General features: G+C 39.7%; 1 protein-coding gene across 1 annotated transcript in view; it reads right to left on the reverse strand.

Annotated features, from left to right (window-relative positions):
- Nucleotides 1-1,089: 1,089 nt before the first annotated feature.
- Nucleotides 1,090-15,675, reverse strand: part of LOC122806387 (metalloprotease TIKI2-like) — a 2,408,899-nt gene continuing 2,394,313 nt past the window's right edge. Inside the window, exon 7 of the mRNA XM_044076749.1 lies at nt 1,090-2,082. Within this exon, the coding sequence (XP_043932684.1) occupies nt 1,863-2,082 (220 nt within the window). The 3' untranslated portion in view covers nt 1,090-1,862. The remainder of the gene's footprint in view (nt 2,083-15,675) is intronic.

The following is a 15,675-nucleotide window of genomic DNA, read 5'->3' on the forward strand; positions in this document are numbered from 1 at the left end:
TCAAACATCAATCATACGCATGAAACTTCTTTTTTGAGGGGGCAAGCACGCAATGCTCCCTCATGTGGGGGGGGGACTCCCCCCAAATTTATATATACTAACTCTCAGCTTGCCATACCTCTTAGAAAAGGGAATATTCTGAAAAATGGCCATCTTGGACTTGTATGTAAATCCATTTTCTTTTGGGGATTCAGTCTACATGTTTTGTTACTCATTCTAGAGTTTTCCGACATTTCAAATGTTAACTTCTCACTCATAGTGGAGGCCCTTTGCAACACTGCCCCCTTCTCTTATGTTATCTGACCAGTTTAATATCAAGTCCTATTAAATGCAATACATCATTGTATTCAATGTCTCCAGAAACCATTACAACGAGTCACAAGTTGCATTATTTAGATATTAATTTTGTTTCAGATAATGTCTAGCTTCTATACTGTGCAGAAGAACAAAGCTGAGTTTAATGTAGTTTTGAAATGTGTCAAATGGCTCTAAAAATTCCGCCTTGAATTTTGAGAACTGAGCTTTTCTTCTGACAGGAGATCTGGTATGCTGCTGAGCTGAATGAATCATACTACTGTTACTAGCGTGTAAGGAAACTTTTCTGAAAACGTTAAAAAAATCGATCTTCTTTATTCTACATTTGAAAAAAATATAAATTCATTGCTCGAACTGTAGAGAAAATCAAGGTTTGTTCTAAAGGAAAATGGGGCTAGACATCTGTCTAAAATGAAAGATCAACACACCATACATGAAATGTTCAAATATGCAACTGGAGATAACTGACAAATACTGACAAATCTGACAATCTGAGTGATGTATAAGATTACGGGCAAGACTCTAAATGAGATGTTGACAGGACAGAAGAAATATGCTTGCCTTTTTTCTTGCTATGTGTAACAGTAATTCTCCTGCTTGCCATTTTACACGTGCATCAGAGAATGCATGCCCTCCAAAGCCCACTACTAACACATATATGCAATTTTATATTCCAGACAGGGGTTCACATAAACATCACCCAAAATACATGCCATGTGTTAAAAGAGTTTGTGTGTGTATACAAAACTATTTCTGCATGAATGACTCCATGGCTGGTAAGAATGAAATGAAATTTTATTTCAGGCACTGAGCTTGGTAACTATGATAGCATTTCACCAGGTAAAATCTAGTTTTGCTACATAATCACACATAGTACTTCAAGAAGATATGTCAGCCTAATTTATACTCTCTCAGTTCAGTATTCAGAAGTTTTGCAATGAAGGTGTAGGCATTTCTAATTAAATCTATGTCAAATTCATTGTATAAGGTATCATTGGTATGAAGTTCTTCCCCAAAATAAAATGTTCCTGATTGCATTATGTGTTACATAAGGTTCTCTCTTTTCAGAACTGGTGATGGCCTATAATGACCTTACACACCTCATTCACAGCTTTAAACAAGGTAGTGTCATACATCAGCTTCATGACCAGTTTTAATCTATTGTAATAGTATAAAGAATAAAATTAATTTTATGTTAAACATATAGATTTATCTTTATCAACAGTATTTAATACAGATGTTATCAATATACACAACTATAACTTTAATGAAGAATAAATATACACTTTTATGTGAACATAGATATTTTACAAAGCCCCATAGCAGGATGGGAAAACATTATCCTTCTACAAAAGAAGATGTAAACCAATGTTACAATAAAGCTTTTGGTGTGTCGGATTGCCATAAAAAGTATCACTGTGCATGAAAGGCTTGACTGTAGTAAGTCATGTGTGCTTTTGAGTTCCAGAGCCAGATCCAAGCACTGCTGAATGTTTCACACATCACTTATAAATTACTAGAAGTTTCTGTGAATCTGCACACAAACGTCAGGAAGGTATCAGCTGATAGACCATATTGGATAGTAACATCAGATAGCAAAGAGCTCTTATAGGTTGAGTTTTGGTGTTTGCTGAAGCAGAGCTGTTAACTTGATGCTGTTGGCTGTCTGCAACATGGTTTTCATCACTGGAAGGATTCCATTGGTCTGGAGGCTCCACTGTAACATAGCCATTGATGATTCTGATACTGTATGGCAAGCTGGGTGTGCTGCAAAAAAAAAAAAAAGTTAAATGAAACATATTTTCAGATACCAAGCATCATTTGCTACAGTTCAGTTTTGATATCATTATAAGGATATTCACAGCAAGAAAAAAAAGTTTTGCATGTTCTGTTACTGCATTTGCTTTTGGTTATGGATTTAGTGGCTGTATGTTTTATATGTTTGTCATGAGAACCAACCATAATGACCTATTCTGTCTGCTCATACTGTGCCCACACCTGACTAACCTAAGTTTAGGTGTATGCACAGGCATGCTAAGGACCAAGCATCCTCTTGCAGTCCGTATCTGTTCCTTCTTATTTATATTAATATATATGTATTTTAGGATGGCCACGGTGGTGCAGCAGTTAGCGCTGTCACCTCACAGCAAGAGGTTCACCGGTTTGATACTCAGCTGGGGTGCCTTCTGTGTGGAGTCTGCATGTCCTCCCTGTGGTAGTGCGGGTTTCCTCTGGGTACTCCGGTTTCCTCCCAAAGACATGTTGTAGGTGGATTGGACACTCTAAATTGGCCCTAGGCATGAGTGTGTGCCTTCCATCGAAGGTTGGGTGCCAGGCTGGCAACTCAACACTGTAAAACTCCACTGCTAATCATGAGCGGACAGATGATCCACTGTGGCAACCCCTAACCAGGAAAAGCCAAAAGAAGAAGATATATGTATTTTATTTATTTGTTTACTTAAGGTAAATAGAGTGGTTAAAGGGACAGTTTTCAGCTATGACTCTGCAACTTAAAACAAGAAGTAAAAGAGAAATAACAAGATAACAAGCACATCAGTCATCAGTACAGCAAAAGTAAATACATCCTTGGGGAATTCATTAAAGGTCATAGATTGAGCCTAAAGGCTCTTCCAGTACAATGTGCCCATTTGTGATTCAGGAACATGCTAGCCTTGATGAGATAAGACCTGATTATTAGCTAATTTTTATCTTTCCCGAATCATAGGTACCAACCCGATATGCAGATCCTGTACCATGCTCCTCATGTAGGCAGTGGAATCCCCATTCCAGTCACCCTCTCACACATGTATACAATTACACATAGACACACACACACACACACACACACACACACACACACACACACACACACACACATACTACAAGCCCTGTACCTCTCCCTACCATCCCGTGGCTCCCCTCAGCCATGTAGTACTTTATGGCACATATGACTTGGGCACTGGTGGTCTAGTGCATCTCCCCACCCTCTTGCTGTTTGCCTCATCAGAATAAAACAGACAAACATTCATGGGGTCTGTTCAAGTAGCTTTATTACACACAAACAGATCAGAAATGAGGCTTTGTAACTTAAACTTAAATAAACTTATAAACAGATTTACCGCACTCATACATGTTAACACTCTGGCTGTTCTCTCAAAATGGCACTGCTGCCTGCACATGCTCTGTATTTATATGCACGTGCTACATCTGAAAATGCTTCTTAAAGGTACATACATACACTCTGATCTACATTCTTCCTCTTTGAGAAATAGTCCATATATGAAATGACAGTATTCAATGACATGCAATTTACAGAAATGATCTTTTGACATGCAGTTATACAGAACTAATTATATGACATGCAATCATACAAAATTAGACCCATATAAAACAATTATGTCCAAGTTGCTGTGCATTTTACACTAGGCCTTGAAATACGACCTGATCGTGTAACATAAATGTCAGAATTGGATCTAGCAATGGGGACTGTCTTCAAGGAATGTCCAGCTTTGAGGACAATTGGGACATCATCAGGAAAGGGAATAGATACTGCAACATGTTCTTTGGTACGAACACTGTCTGGGTTGCTCTGAGATCTGGAGTCTGTATCACAGGTATGATGCTGCAATACCATTTCTGATAGAGGAAGAAGTTGTCTGTGATTTCCCCTGTACTCTATACCATCAGATTCCACTAAGTAGGATCTTGACTTGGTACGTATACCTCTCAGTTGACCAATTCGATCAAAGCCTTTCGCCATTTGCATCCTCACTGTTTCTCCTTCTTTTAATGGATGAAGAAAGCTGTTCCTTTTATCATAGCTGGACATCTGAGAAGAACGTTCTTAAAAAGTTGGACATTGATTGCTCTGTTGGTTTTAGCATTAGGCACCAACAAACTAGAACTGATAGGCAAAGTTGTTCTGGTTTGCCTAGACAGAAGTCTCTGAGCAGGCTAGCCAAGTTGGTTGTCAAGGGGTTTATTTCTGAGACTGAGTACATTCAAGAAGATATCAGTATTGTTGCACTTTGACCTTTCTAGTAATTGCTTTGCACTCTGTACTGCACGTTCAGCAAGGCCATTTGACTGAGGATATTCAGGACTGCTAGTAACATGGATAAAGTCCCACTATTTAGCAAATTTCTGAAACAATTGACTGGTAAACTGAGAACTGTTGTCAGAAACAAATTTGTGTGGACTACCATGGACTGAGAAATATTGTTTCATCCTAGTAATAACAGCACTGGACTTTAGGTTAGGTAGCAAATTGATGTCAAACCAGTTTGAATAGATTCTGCCAGCACTAAGTAATGTTGACTGTTCCACTTAAATATATCAGTTGATACTGTTGACCAAGGTAGTTCAGGAATTTGGCTTAGCTGAAGTGGCTCTTTTTGCAAATGTGGCTTAGTACTGTTCCACACTGAACAAGAAGAAAGCACATTATCAATGTCTTTTGCTAGAGAAGGCCAAAATTCTAGTCCTCTCACCCTTCACTTGGTAGAATAGGAACCTGGGTGGCCACGATGTAAAATCTGAATGTATTCATGCTGTAAGGAAGTAGGAATAATAACTTTTGGACCTTTGAAAATTATACCATCTTCCATCAGCATCTCATCCCTGTATGGAAAGTAAGGTTGTACTTCTGGTAGTACAAAGGATTGCTTTAACAGCCATCATACATTGATGAAGTGGTTGTGCTTTTTCAAAATTGGACTAGTCTTTGTATGATCTCTCAGAACATCAAGTCTCATGGTAGAAAAATTGCACACTTCCATGACATTGAACTCAAAATTCTCTGCATCAAGCTGTTCTGCGGTATTTTGGGGTGGTCTGGATAATGTATCAGCCAAATAAAGTTTACCTTTTGTATAGACAACATTTAAAATTGTACTTTTGCAATTTGAGCATCATTCTTTGCAGTCTTGTTGGAGTGGAATGCATAGGCTTCTTTAAAATAGTAACTAGAGGTTGATGGTTAGTTTCTATCTGGATTGCTCAGCCATAAATATAATCACCAAACTTTGAACATGCGAACACAATTGCCAAAAGTTGCTTCTCCATTTGAGCAAACTGCATTTCAGTTTGGGTAAGAGTTCTAGATGCAAAGGCAACAGGTCTGCCCTCTTGAATAATTACTGCACCAAGACCGAACTTGAGCATCACAGGAAAGAACTACTGGTCTGTGGACATTATAATATCTTAATGTAGGCGGGTTACTAATTTGCTGTTTGAGATTATCAAATGCTCTCTGGTGTTGTTCTAACCATAACCATATATTTTTGCACATCAGCCCTCTCAAAGGCACTGATAACTCACTAAAGTAAAGGATAAAGTTGCCCAAATAGTTAACCATACCAAGAAAATGCTGTGCAGCTTGGACATTGCCTGGAGAGAATGGTTGCTTGTTTAGACAGATCTGGTTGTAAGACTGTACTGGTAAATAAATTACCTACATAAGTAACTTTTGGTAGTCTGAATTTACATCTCAGAGGATTGAGCTTTAAATTCACTTCACTTCCTCTGTCCAGAACTTTCCTGAGGTTAATGTCATGCTCTCCTTCACCACTACCGCCAACCAGTAAATCATCAACTATTATAGCACACGGATAAACTGAAAAAATTTGCTCCATTGCATGCTGAAATACTTCACTGACAGAATTTATTCCAAAAGGCATCCTGAGGAATTTGTATCTATCAAATGGGGGTATTGAATGTAATCAGTATTGAAGATTTGTGATCAAGCATCACTTGCCAAAATGAACTCTTTGCTTCTAAGACAGAAAAAACAGTGGCATTTGGCATGAGAGTTGCAATTTCCATGACTGTTTGCATAAGATGATGAGGTCTTTTTAATGCCTTGTTCAAGTCTCTGGGGTCAATGCATATTCTGATTTCATCTGAGTTTTTCTTATGAGCAGCTACCATGGCCGGCACCCACTCAGTTGGTTCTGTGACTAGACAAATCACACTTTGCTGCACCATTTTGTCTAACTGGACCTTGACTTTGTCCTGCATTGCTATTGGAAGTCTTCTTGTTGGTCTAACCACTGGACTGACCTCTGGGTCTAACTTCATGAAGTACACAACTGGAAGTTTGCCCAGCATGTCATCAAAAACATCAGCATACTCTGAGAAAATAGCATTATTGAAGCAGGAACTGGGACATGTGCTTACATGATGCACTTCTTTGGTAAAAGAAAGCAGTTTCATTCTCAAACTGTCTCTGAGACCTAATAATGATTGCACAGGACTTTGGACTACATAAAATTGCAAGCTGTAACTGTTCCCAGCCAAACAGCATGAAAGCACTACTGAACCTTCAGTGTGAATCTCTTCACCTCCATAAGCAACAGGTTTCACACAATTGACCAAATTAAGTTGTTCACCAACTTTCACTTTAGCAAATGTTTCTGCTGACATTACATTACACTTTGAACCAGTGTCTACTTTGAGCTCTGTGGGTTTACCATTGATCAGGACAGTACAAAATACTTCATTCTTTGCCAACAAATCTACTGCATTAACCTTTTCACCGACCATTGATACACCATCTACATAGAAAGTACAGGTGCAGCTCTCTACATGATGAACTTGCTTTTTTGAGTGACTTTTCTTAATAACCGAATGAAGTTTGCTTGATTTACAAAACTTTTGAAAATGGTTCCATTTTTTTACACTTGTGGCATTGTTGGCCAAATGCTAAGCACTCTTCTGTTTTAGACTCATGACTGGCACCACAATTATGGCCGTTAAAATTAAGACTTGTCTTGAATTTTGCTGACTCAATCTTATACTGTAGTGAACATACCCTTTTTACTGAGCTAGTCTTGAAAATTAATAGAAAGCTCCAAGTTTTCCTACCACACCAACAGGGGTTGCTGCTGCTATGTGCTTAGGCCTGTTTCTGCTTGCCATGTGTTGCATGCTGTCTGTGTTTGCTCTAGAGGCTGCTGAAACCATGCTCTTATCACCTGTAAGCATACTTGTGTGCCATTCTGTGAGCTCATGGATTTGACAAATCTCTATGGCTTTGCATAATGATAAATCACTGTCATCAGGCAAACTCTTTCTCATTGCAGCACTATTAACACCATACACAAGTCTGTCCTTTTTAACTCATCTTTCAAGTCATCAAATCTCCACGTTTTGGCCTTGTTTCTCAAGTCGGTGACACAAGCTGCAAATGTTTCACCTGGCTTTTGGTCTCTTGTATAAAATAAGTGCATCTCTAATGCAACATTTGTTTGGGGTTGCACATTTCTTTAAATTTACATTTTAAGCACTCAAGGTCTTCCCCTTGACTCAGCTGGTACCACAATATGACAGTTTGCCCCTTCTCCTGCATATATTTCTGATGCATACACAAATGAACACTCTCTTTCAATAGGTTCTGATACAGCTAGGTTAAGCAAAATGAAAGCCCTTGTATTTGCATCTTTGCCAGAAAAAGCTGCTTGTATGAAAATATTGCATTCCTGCTTGAATACTCTTCAATTCTCTGCTGTATTATGATCAAATACAAGTGGACTTGGTCTGCAAAATGCCTCTGCCATATCAACACACAGTAGTGAAGGTGCTTAAAATTACGTACAGACACACACACACACACACACACACACACACACACACACACACACACACACACACACACACACACACATGCCAGAACTTTATGCCAGTACTTATATTATATTATACCCAGTAGCACAACAAACTCTTTGGAATAAATGTACTTTGTCAAATAAGTCTCTGTAGCACAAGAATTCTCTGAAATCACTGTATTTTATTTTGAAATGACTGTACTTTAAGAAACCACTCTTCAGTGTAATAAATACTTTGAAATGACTGTACTTTGCAAATAAACTCTACACAATGGAAAAAGCTCAGAGTAAGAAACACTTTGAGATGAATGCACTTTGCAAATAAACTGTACGCAGCACAAGAACCTTTCAAAATGGCTGTACTTTGCAGATTAACTCTTTACAGTATAAGAAAAACTCTGAAATGGTGTATTTTTTAGATAAATGCACACAGCACAATAAACTTTTCAGAATGGTTGTACTTTGATTACACTTTGCAATATAACTGTACTTTGCACACAGCAAACTCTTTAAAATAATTGCACCGTAATAAAGCACACACTCTGCAAACACTTTGCATACTCTGAGATACTTTGAACAACTCCAGTTATGCTTTGAATGGCCTTGGTCAATGCAAAATAGTAGTTTATGCCCAAATACAGTCTTTTACCAAAAACGTGAAGTCGCCTTACTTTTTAAGCTTAATTTGCCCTTTAATTGTACTCGTTATGCCCTTTTAATCTCTTATCATGCTCAATATACTGTTCTTGTGCCCATTTTACTTTAAACATGCTTGTTATGCAAACCAAAGATAATTCTGAGCACCATATAAATAATTTTGCTAGTTTTATCAAATACCATGGTTTTGAACATTTTGTTTAATTAATAATGTGGTTTGTGCCTTTTGTTTGCTTAATAATACGTTTGTGTGCTACTCGTTTGATTAATAATGTGTTTTGTGCCTTATAAATGCGCCGTTTCATTTTCTTTGCCAAATAAATAATTTGTGCACTTTTTCTTTACCCTTAGCTCATTTCTGGCCCTTTTTCATTTGTCTGGGCTCAGTTTCACTTAACCTACTAAGTCTGCCTTCACCTTCAACTCTGCACCTCATGGCTCAAATAAGTAGCTCTCTTAATCCCGGTTCTCACACCATGTCACTCGTCTGGTCAGGATAAAACAGATGAACATTCATGGGTTTTGCTCAAGCAGCTTTATTACATACAAACACATCAGAAATGAGGCTTTGTAACTTAAACTTAATTAAACTTATACACAGACTGACTACCGCACTCATACATGTTAACACTCTGGCTGTTCTCTCAAAATAACACTGCTGCCTGCACGTGCTCTGTATTTATATGCACATGCTACACAGCAACATTTTCCATGGTGGTGTACTGGTTACCTCCACCCCCGATCCCTATATTGTGGTCAGTGCCATTATGTAACTTAAGAGTATGCCCATGTTTTCCCCATCCCAGCCATATTGATCTTTGCCTTAGAGCACTATTTCCTATGTCTAGTGTATTCCACCTGCCCTCATAATAATATTGGTGCCAGCACAACAATGTAGAATGTTAATCCCACCCAGACCAGTTAAGTAATGGAGGTGCTGGTATGGCACTTTTAAACTTTTTCCCAGGTGTGGCAAGCTATGATGTCTACTGGTTTCCTCATCATGGTCATGTTTGCTAATGTGACATGGTGGGGATGGCCATGATGATCTACATGGCTAAACACTTTCATGAATCACTCACCTATGTAGATGGCTTCTTGGAGTAGGTTCCAGGGAGGCAGTGCATGGCTAATTAGCATATGCCTCTTACCCTGGAATGCCCCATTAGCATTCAGCAGGGCTGCAGGTTCAGCCCTTTGCTGTGCTGCACATCTTCATGTTGGAGGACCATGCAGAACTATCTAAAGCTGCTTACTGAAAAGAAAAAATGCACTGCAGCATGTATATGGTCACACACACAAGGAGATATAGTTATGAATCCAAGCCACCATAATTATGCAATCAGTATAAATATACAGAGCATAAATGATAACTAGGGCATTGAATTATCAAAGAAAAAAAACACACTGCAACAAGTACTTCAGATAGCGTCTTTGGTAATTAGCAAGTAATAAAAGACAGTGATTACTTAGTGAAACACTTAGCAATCAGGGACTGCCCTTCTTCTATTTCATGATAATCATTAACACACTGAAAGCTAAACAATGGACTTCTGTTTTGACAGCTACAATGGGACATGCTGTCTTGCATCACCTATAAAGCAGCAAGGAAAGGGAATACCTAAGCTAAAATGCAGTTCAATTACTCCAGGTCACAAAGCAGGGTAACATGCCAGAATCTGTCTGCAATTGCTATTTTTTTACAATGGTATCATACAGTAAACTTTGAATCCCTCCTCCTAAAAAATTGCTAAATTGTTTCAATGGAGAAATAAAGGTCATGTTGCCCGTTAGTTAAGGGGGCATCCAGCACTGAATCTGTACAGCTAATTACCACTAGCATCTTTAATAAGTTGTTAATTTATACTAACAGATGCTTTCCTTGTAGAGGTAACCGTCTTTGCAAATGCACCTCTCAGTTCTGGCTCAGCTGCTCCCCATCACAGAGCTCATAAAGCATAGCTGAGAGTGGTAGTTTCTGTATCTGTTTAAGGATTGTCACAGTACAATCTGGCATCTGGGGAAAAAAACAAGAGGAACAGCTGATATGAATACCAGAAGGTTAAGGTTAAATCCATGAGCTGTGCAGATGGGTCAGAGAGAAATTTCTCCCTTGTGCACCAAGAATATGGATGGAATGAAAGTGATTCCATCAACTTAGTTTACAGTTTTAAGACCATTCAAAACATGCTGACAGCTCCAGGTCACTTAGCTCTCAACTGCTCAGATTTTGCAGAAGGTCTAAATTTTTGTCTCCTATTTTTGGTCTGTTCCTCATAAAACTTGGAGTTTTCTGGTAAATTGGTGAGGACTGAATTTACTAAACAATGACAGACATTTAAGTGTCAGATTTCATATCCTTCAGAAAAAGCAGGGCAAAACAAAATATTTTTTATAAGAACTTTTTAAGTTTATTCGAACAATATTTAAAATCTGTCCCTATTTGTTGGCCTTTCTCTCCCCATTATTTTTGGCTTTTTCCAGATTTCCTGTGCTAAGAGGTTGAGAGGTACTGGTAGACTAATAATTCTGCAGAAAAAAATCCCCACAAACAACTTTGATACCCCTCTCACCTTCATATTTTTATTCATGCTTAGAGGCAGCAAACTGCAATCAGCCAACATTACAAACTAAGCATGCCAAACACCAAATTGCCATCTACCCTGACAGTTCTTTTCACTATTGTATGCTGACAGTTTATAAGAGGATATGGGCCCAACCGAAAATAACAGTCTGGCAAGGTCCATGCAGCAAGTAAAGGCCAAAGAAAGTAAAAACAGATGCATAACAGAAAGAAAGTTCAAGAAAAGACTGCATTTCATTTGAGGTATCATATCATCAACCAATGTGAAACAGGCCTTGTGGATTTTTTTCTAGAGGACTATGAACTTAAAAGATTATTGCAAGAATGAAGATGGAAAAAAAGGGGAGTTACTAGGCTAAATATGGAAGACATCACTGCATGAAGAAGCGGTGAAATCCCTAACTAAGCTCTGTGTGGAGTTGTAGAGGTCAGAGTGGCAGAACTCAGTTCAGGGAAAGGGCTTCAGGGTGATATGCATATATGTCAAAAACCTTAAGAAAAAGTGTTAAATCAATTTAATCTGTGCACTTCTAATGAAAGAATGGGTGATCTGTGCCTTGTCCTCCAGGCCATTAAATATCTAGCAGTCCAGGACCTGTTATATCTCTATAAGTAAAATAGACCAGCAAGTGCTAGGGCTGGAGATCTGAATCAGTTCAGCAAATAAACAAATCACAGTAGAGAGAGATTTATCACATAGCAACTACTTTTCATCTGGAACAAACTTCCACTTCAGATCAATCAATATAACACAATATCTTCCTTTAAGAAGGACTTAGACAATTGGGTGATTATTCATAAATTTACCCCTAGCATGGCTGACCTATTAGCCCTAAAAAAGGAGATAAGGTCTAAGGTGGGGTACCGGCAAAGTGTAAATGGCTCAATTGTCTTGTATTTTATATGATTCTATGATTTTATGGGTACAGAAAGCATGGCAGATGCTTTCAAATACTTTAAGGGAATGAAATAAAATGTCCAATAAGGCAGCATGCATCAGAAAAAAAAGTCTTCATCACAAGTGGGACTTAACCTGAAAACTGATTACAGATAACACTGAGTTTGGAGTGTATGGAAATATTTTAACTGAAAATGGTGTTAGATAAATAAAAACTCTGCCAAGAAACATGGCAAGGTTTCTGGAAGAAAAGGTTTAAGTTAAAAGTTAAGCTGGAATGATGGCATTTCCATGGGGTAGGTAAAATAAAGACTAAGGGGGTAGCAGGCAGAGTCCTTAGCTGACATAATTTTCTGTGTTACCATACTATAATAGATAAAAGAGTCCAGTTCAATGAAAGTGCATGTACACAAAAATGCACTTTCATGAAAAACACATCACCGAAGAGCGTTCACTAGTTCCAGGATCCTGTGCTGGTGCAGGTGTGTTCATTGTTAAGTGGTGTATGGGATGGGATTCTTTAAAGTTTATATAAAGAAGTCATGTCTTACCATAATGTTCCATCTGTATTGTTGATCCTCATTCAGTCATTAAGTATGGGTATCGGTTCCATCCTCAGAACTAAGCCAGCCATTTTCCAAGCTCTCGTCAGCATCAAACTCTCGAGCTAAACTCTTACCCACAATCCCCCTCTCCCTGTTACCTCAGATTGAGTTTGCAAGTCAAAAGAAGGTAGAGGCTACCTCTGGTCAAATAACCTAAGAGAACCGGTTGGTGAGATCCACTAGAAGCCACAGGAGGGGGAAGGAGGGAGGGTCGTAATGACTGAACGAGGCTCAACAATACAGATAGAACATTATGGTAAGACATAACTTCTTTATCTGATATTGTTAATCCTCGTTAATTCCTTATGCATGGGACAGAGTCCACAGCTACCTCTATTCCTGGGAGGCTCTCATGGAAGGACATTCCTGAGCACCATGGAACCGAAAGATGCTCTTCCCCTGGAGGCCAAATCAAATTTGTAATGATTGATGAAGGTATGAGGCATAGCCCAAGTTGCAGCTGCACAGATGTCTTGTAAAGAAGCTCTGGCATGGAAGGCAGCCGAAGTTGCTACCGACCTTGTTGAATGACCTTTCATGGTAGTAGGCAACAAGATATTACGTTGTGTATAAATGAAGGTCACACAGTCCTTCAACCAACTAGCTAATGTGACCTTAGCAATAGCAGATCCTAACCTAGGTCCAGAAAAGGCCAAAAATAACTGGTCAGATTTACAAAAGGACCTAGTCCTGTTTTAGTAAAAATGGATTTGCCTGTGGATATCTAGGGTATGTAGGCAATACTCTCCTCTGTTTGAATGATTGGGAAAGAAAACTGACAATTCAATTGTTTGATTAATGGACATTTCAGAGATCACTTTTGGCAGAAAGGATGGATTAGTTCTCAGAGACACTCTATCTCTATGAAAGATCAAGTATGGACTCTTGATACATAATGCTTGAAGCTCAGAAATATGTCTGGCAGAAGTAATGGCGACCAAAAACAAGGTTTTCCATCACAAATGCTTGAGGTCACAAGAAGAGGCTGGTTCGAAGGGTGGCATTGTCAGAGCTTGTAGAACTAATGATAAATCCCATGATTGAATAGGTTCTCCAAAAAGTGGCTTCAGATGATTCACACCTTTTATGAAGGTTTTGCACAATTTGTGGGACATAAGAGAGGAATGTTGGACACCCTCATGAAAATTAGAAATTGCAGCCAAATGAACTCTAATGGTAGAGGCCGATAGACCTGATTGGAAAAGGTCGGTCAGATAGTCTAGTATTATCGACACTGGTGCTGAGAAGGGATCTACTTGTTTATCTTTCAGCCAACAGGTAAATCTTTTCTACTTGCTCAGATAAGTAATTCTAGTGGAAGACTTATGAGATGCAATGAGAATGTCACGTACTGGTAAAGAAGGATCATTCTGCCTGGCAATCAAGGGAATTGTAGTAGCCAAGCTGTGAGCTTCAGGCTGTTCAAGTTGGGATGAATCAGGTTTTGTGGATGTGAGATCAACTCCTGAGTTGGATGGAGAATCCATGGTCGATCTAGTAGGTGAGGCAAAAGGAAGGGGAACCAAATCTGTCGAGGCCAATATGGTGCTATGAGGATCACCTTGCTCTTCAACTGACGAGCTTTCTTCAGAAACTGGGGAATGAGGGGAAAGGGTGGGAATACGTAAAGAAGACCCAAGGGCCAAGCATGGACTAGTTTTTCCCTGGGTGACTACCCCAGAGGGGGAATCAGGGCGAAGTAGTTGCTGCATTTGTGGTTGGTCGGGGATGCAAAGAGGTTGCAGCAAGGATGGCACCAGCGGTGGAAGATCTCTCGTGAGGTTGAAGAATGCACCTGCTGAGTCTGTCTGCTATCACTTTGGAACTCCCAGGAATGTGCGTTGCTAGAAGAAAATGGTTGGTAGCCATCGCTCATTGCCATATCCTCATGGCCTCTCGACAAAGGGGGTAAGATTTGGTTTGATCTTGCTTGTTGATGTACCAGACCACCGCCATGTTGTCTGATTGAATTGCAATTGTCCCAGATGGCAGCAGGGGATGGAATGCTTGCAATGCCAGAAGCACCACCCTCAGCTCTAGAACATTTATATGCAGATAGGCCTCCAGTTTGGACCAAGTGCCTTGGTCTGTCTGTCCCTGACATAGCCCCCCCCACCCCATCAGGGAGGCATCTGTGGTCACTGTGGCCTTGGGTTGCTGGAGGGAGAAGGGGCGAGACCATTGTGACAGATTGTGTGTCATCCACCAATTTAAATCCTGTTTGCACCTGTGGGTTACTCGAATCATGGCTGAAAGAGGATGCTGAAAGGGATACCATTGGGTGAGAAGTAGCCATTGTAGAAGCCTCATGTGAAACCTGGCCAGGGGGGCAATGGTAATGGAGGCTGCCATGGAACCCAACAGCTATAGAACTGAGTGAGCCGTGGATTTTTCCCTTGAAAGGATTGGAATCAGTTGTTGCTTTATCCTTAAAATTCTGTGATCTGGAATGGCAGCTCTGCAGTTCTTTGTGTCCAAGATAACCCCTATGAATTCTGTCGACTGAGACAGGGTGAGATTGGATTTTTGCCAGTTTATGGTTATGCCTAGCCTTTGTGCAGTGAGGAGAGAGTATGCCAGGGCTTCTTCCAGTAGATGTCTGGTGGGGGCGGAAATGAGCCAGTCATCTAGGTATGGAAACACCTGGACTCCTTGAAGTTGCAAGTGAGCTGTGACAACTGCCATGCACTTTGTGAACACTCTGGGGGCTGTAGAGAGTCTGAAGGGCAGTACTCTGAACTGGTAGTGACTGGCTCCCGCACGGAAGCACAGAAATCTTCTTGATGGCCTGTCCACTTTTATGTGGTAGTACGCATCTTGAAGATCTATCGAGCACATCCAATCATCTTTTTCCAAATGCAGGAGGATAGACTGTATTGTGACCATCTGGAATTTTTGTACTCTCACAAACACTGAGATCCAAAACTGGTCTCCAGTCCCCTGTTTTCTTTGGCACTAAAAATAGTCTTGAGTAGAATCCGGATCCTATCTGGTCTGGAGGGACTATTTGGA

The sequence above is a fragment of the Protopterus annectens genome, chromosome 1.part1 (assembly GCF_019279795.1).
Source record: "Protopterus annectens isolate FY-2018-M chromosome 1.part1, PAN1.0, whole genome shotgun sequence".
In the NCBI taxonomy this organism is placed as follows: domain Eukaryota; kingdom Metazoa; phylum Chordata; order Ceratodontiformes; family Protopteridae; genus Protopterus; species Protopterus annectens.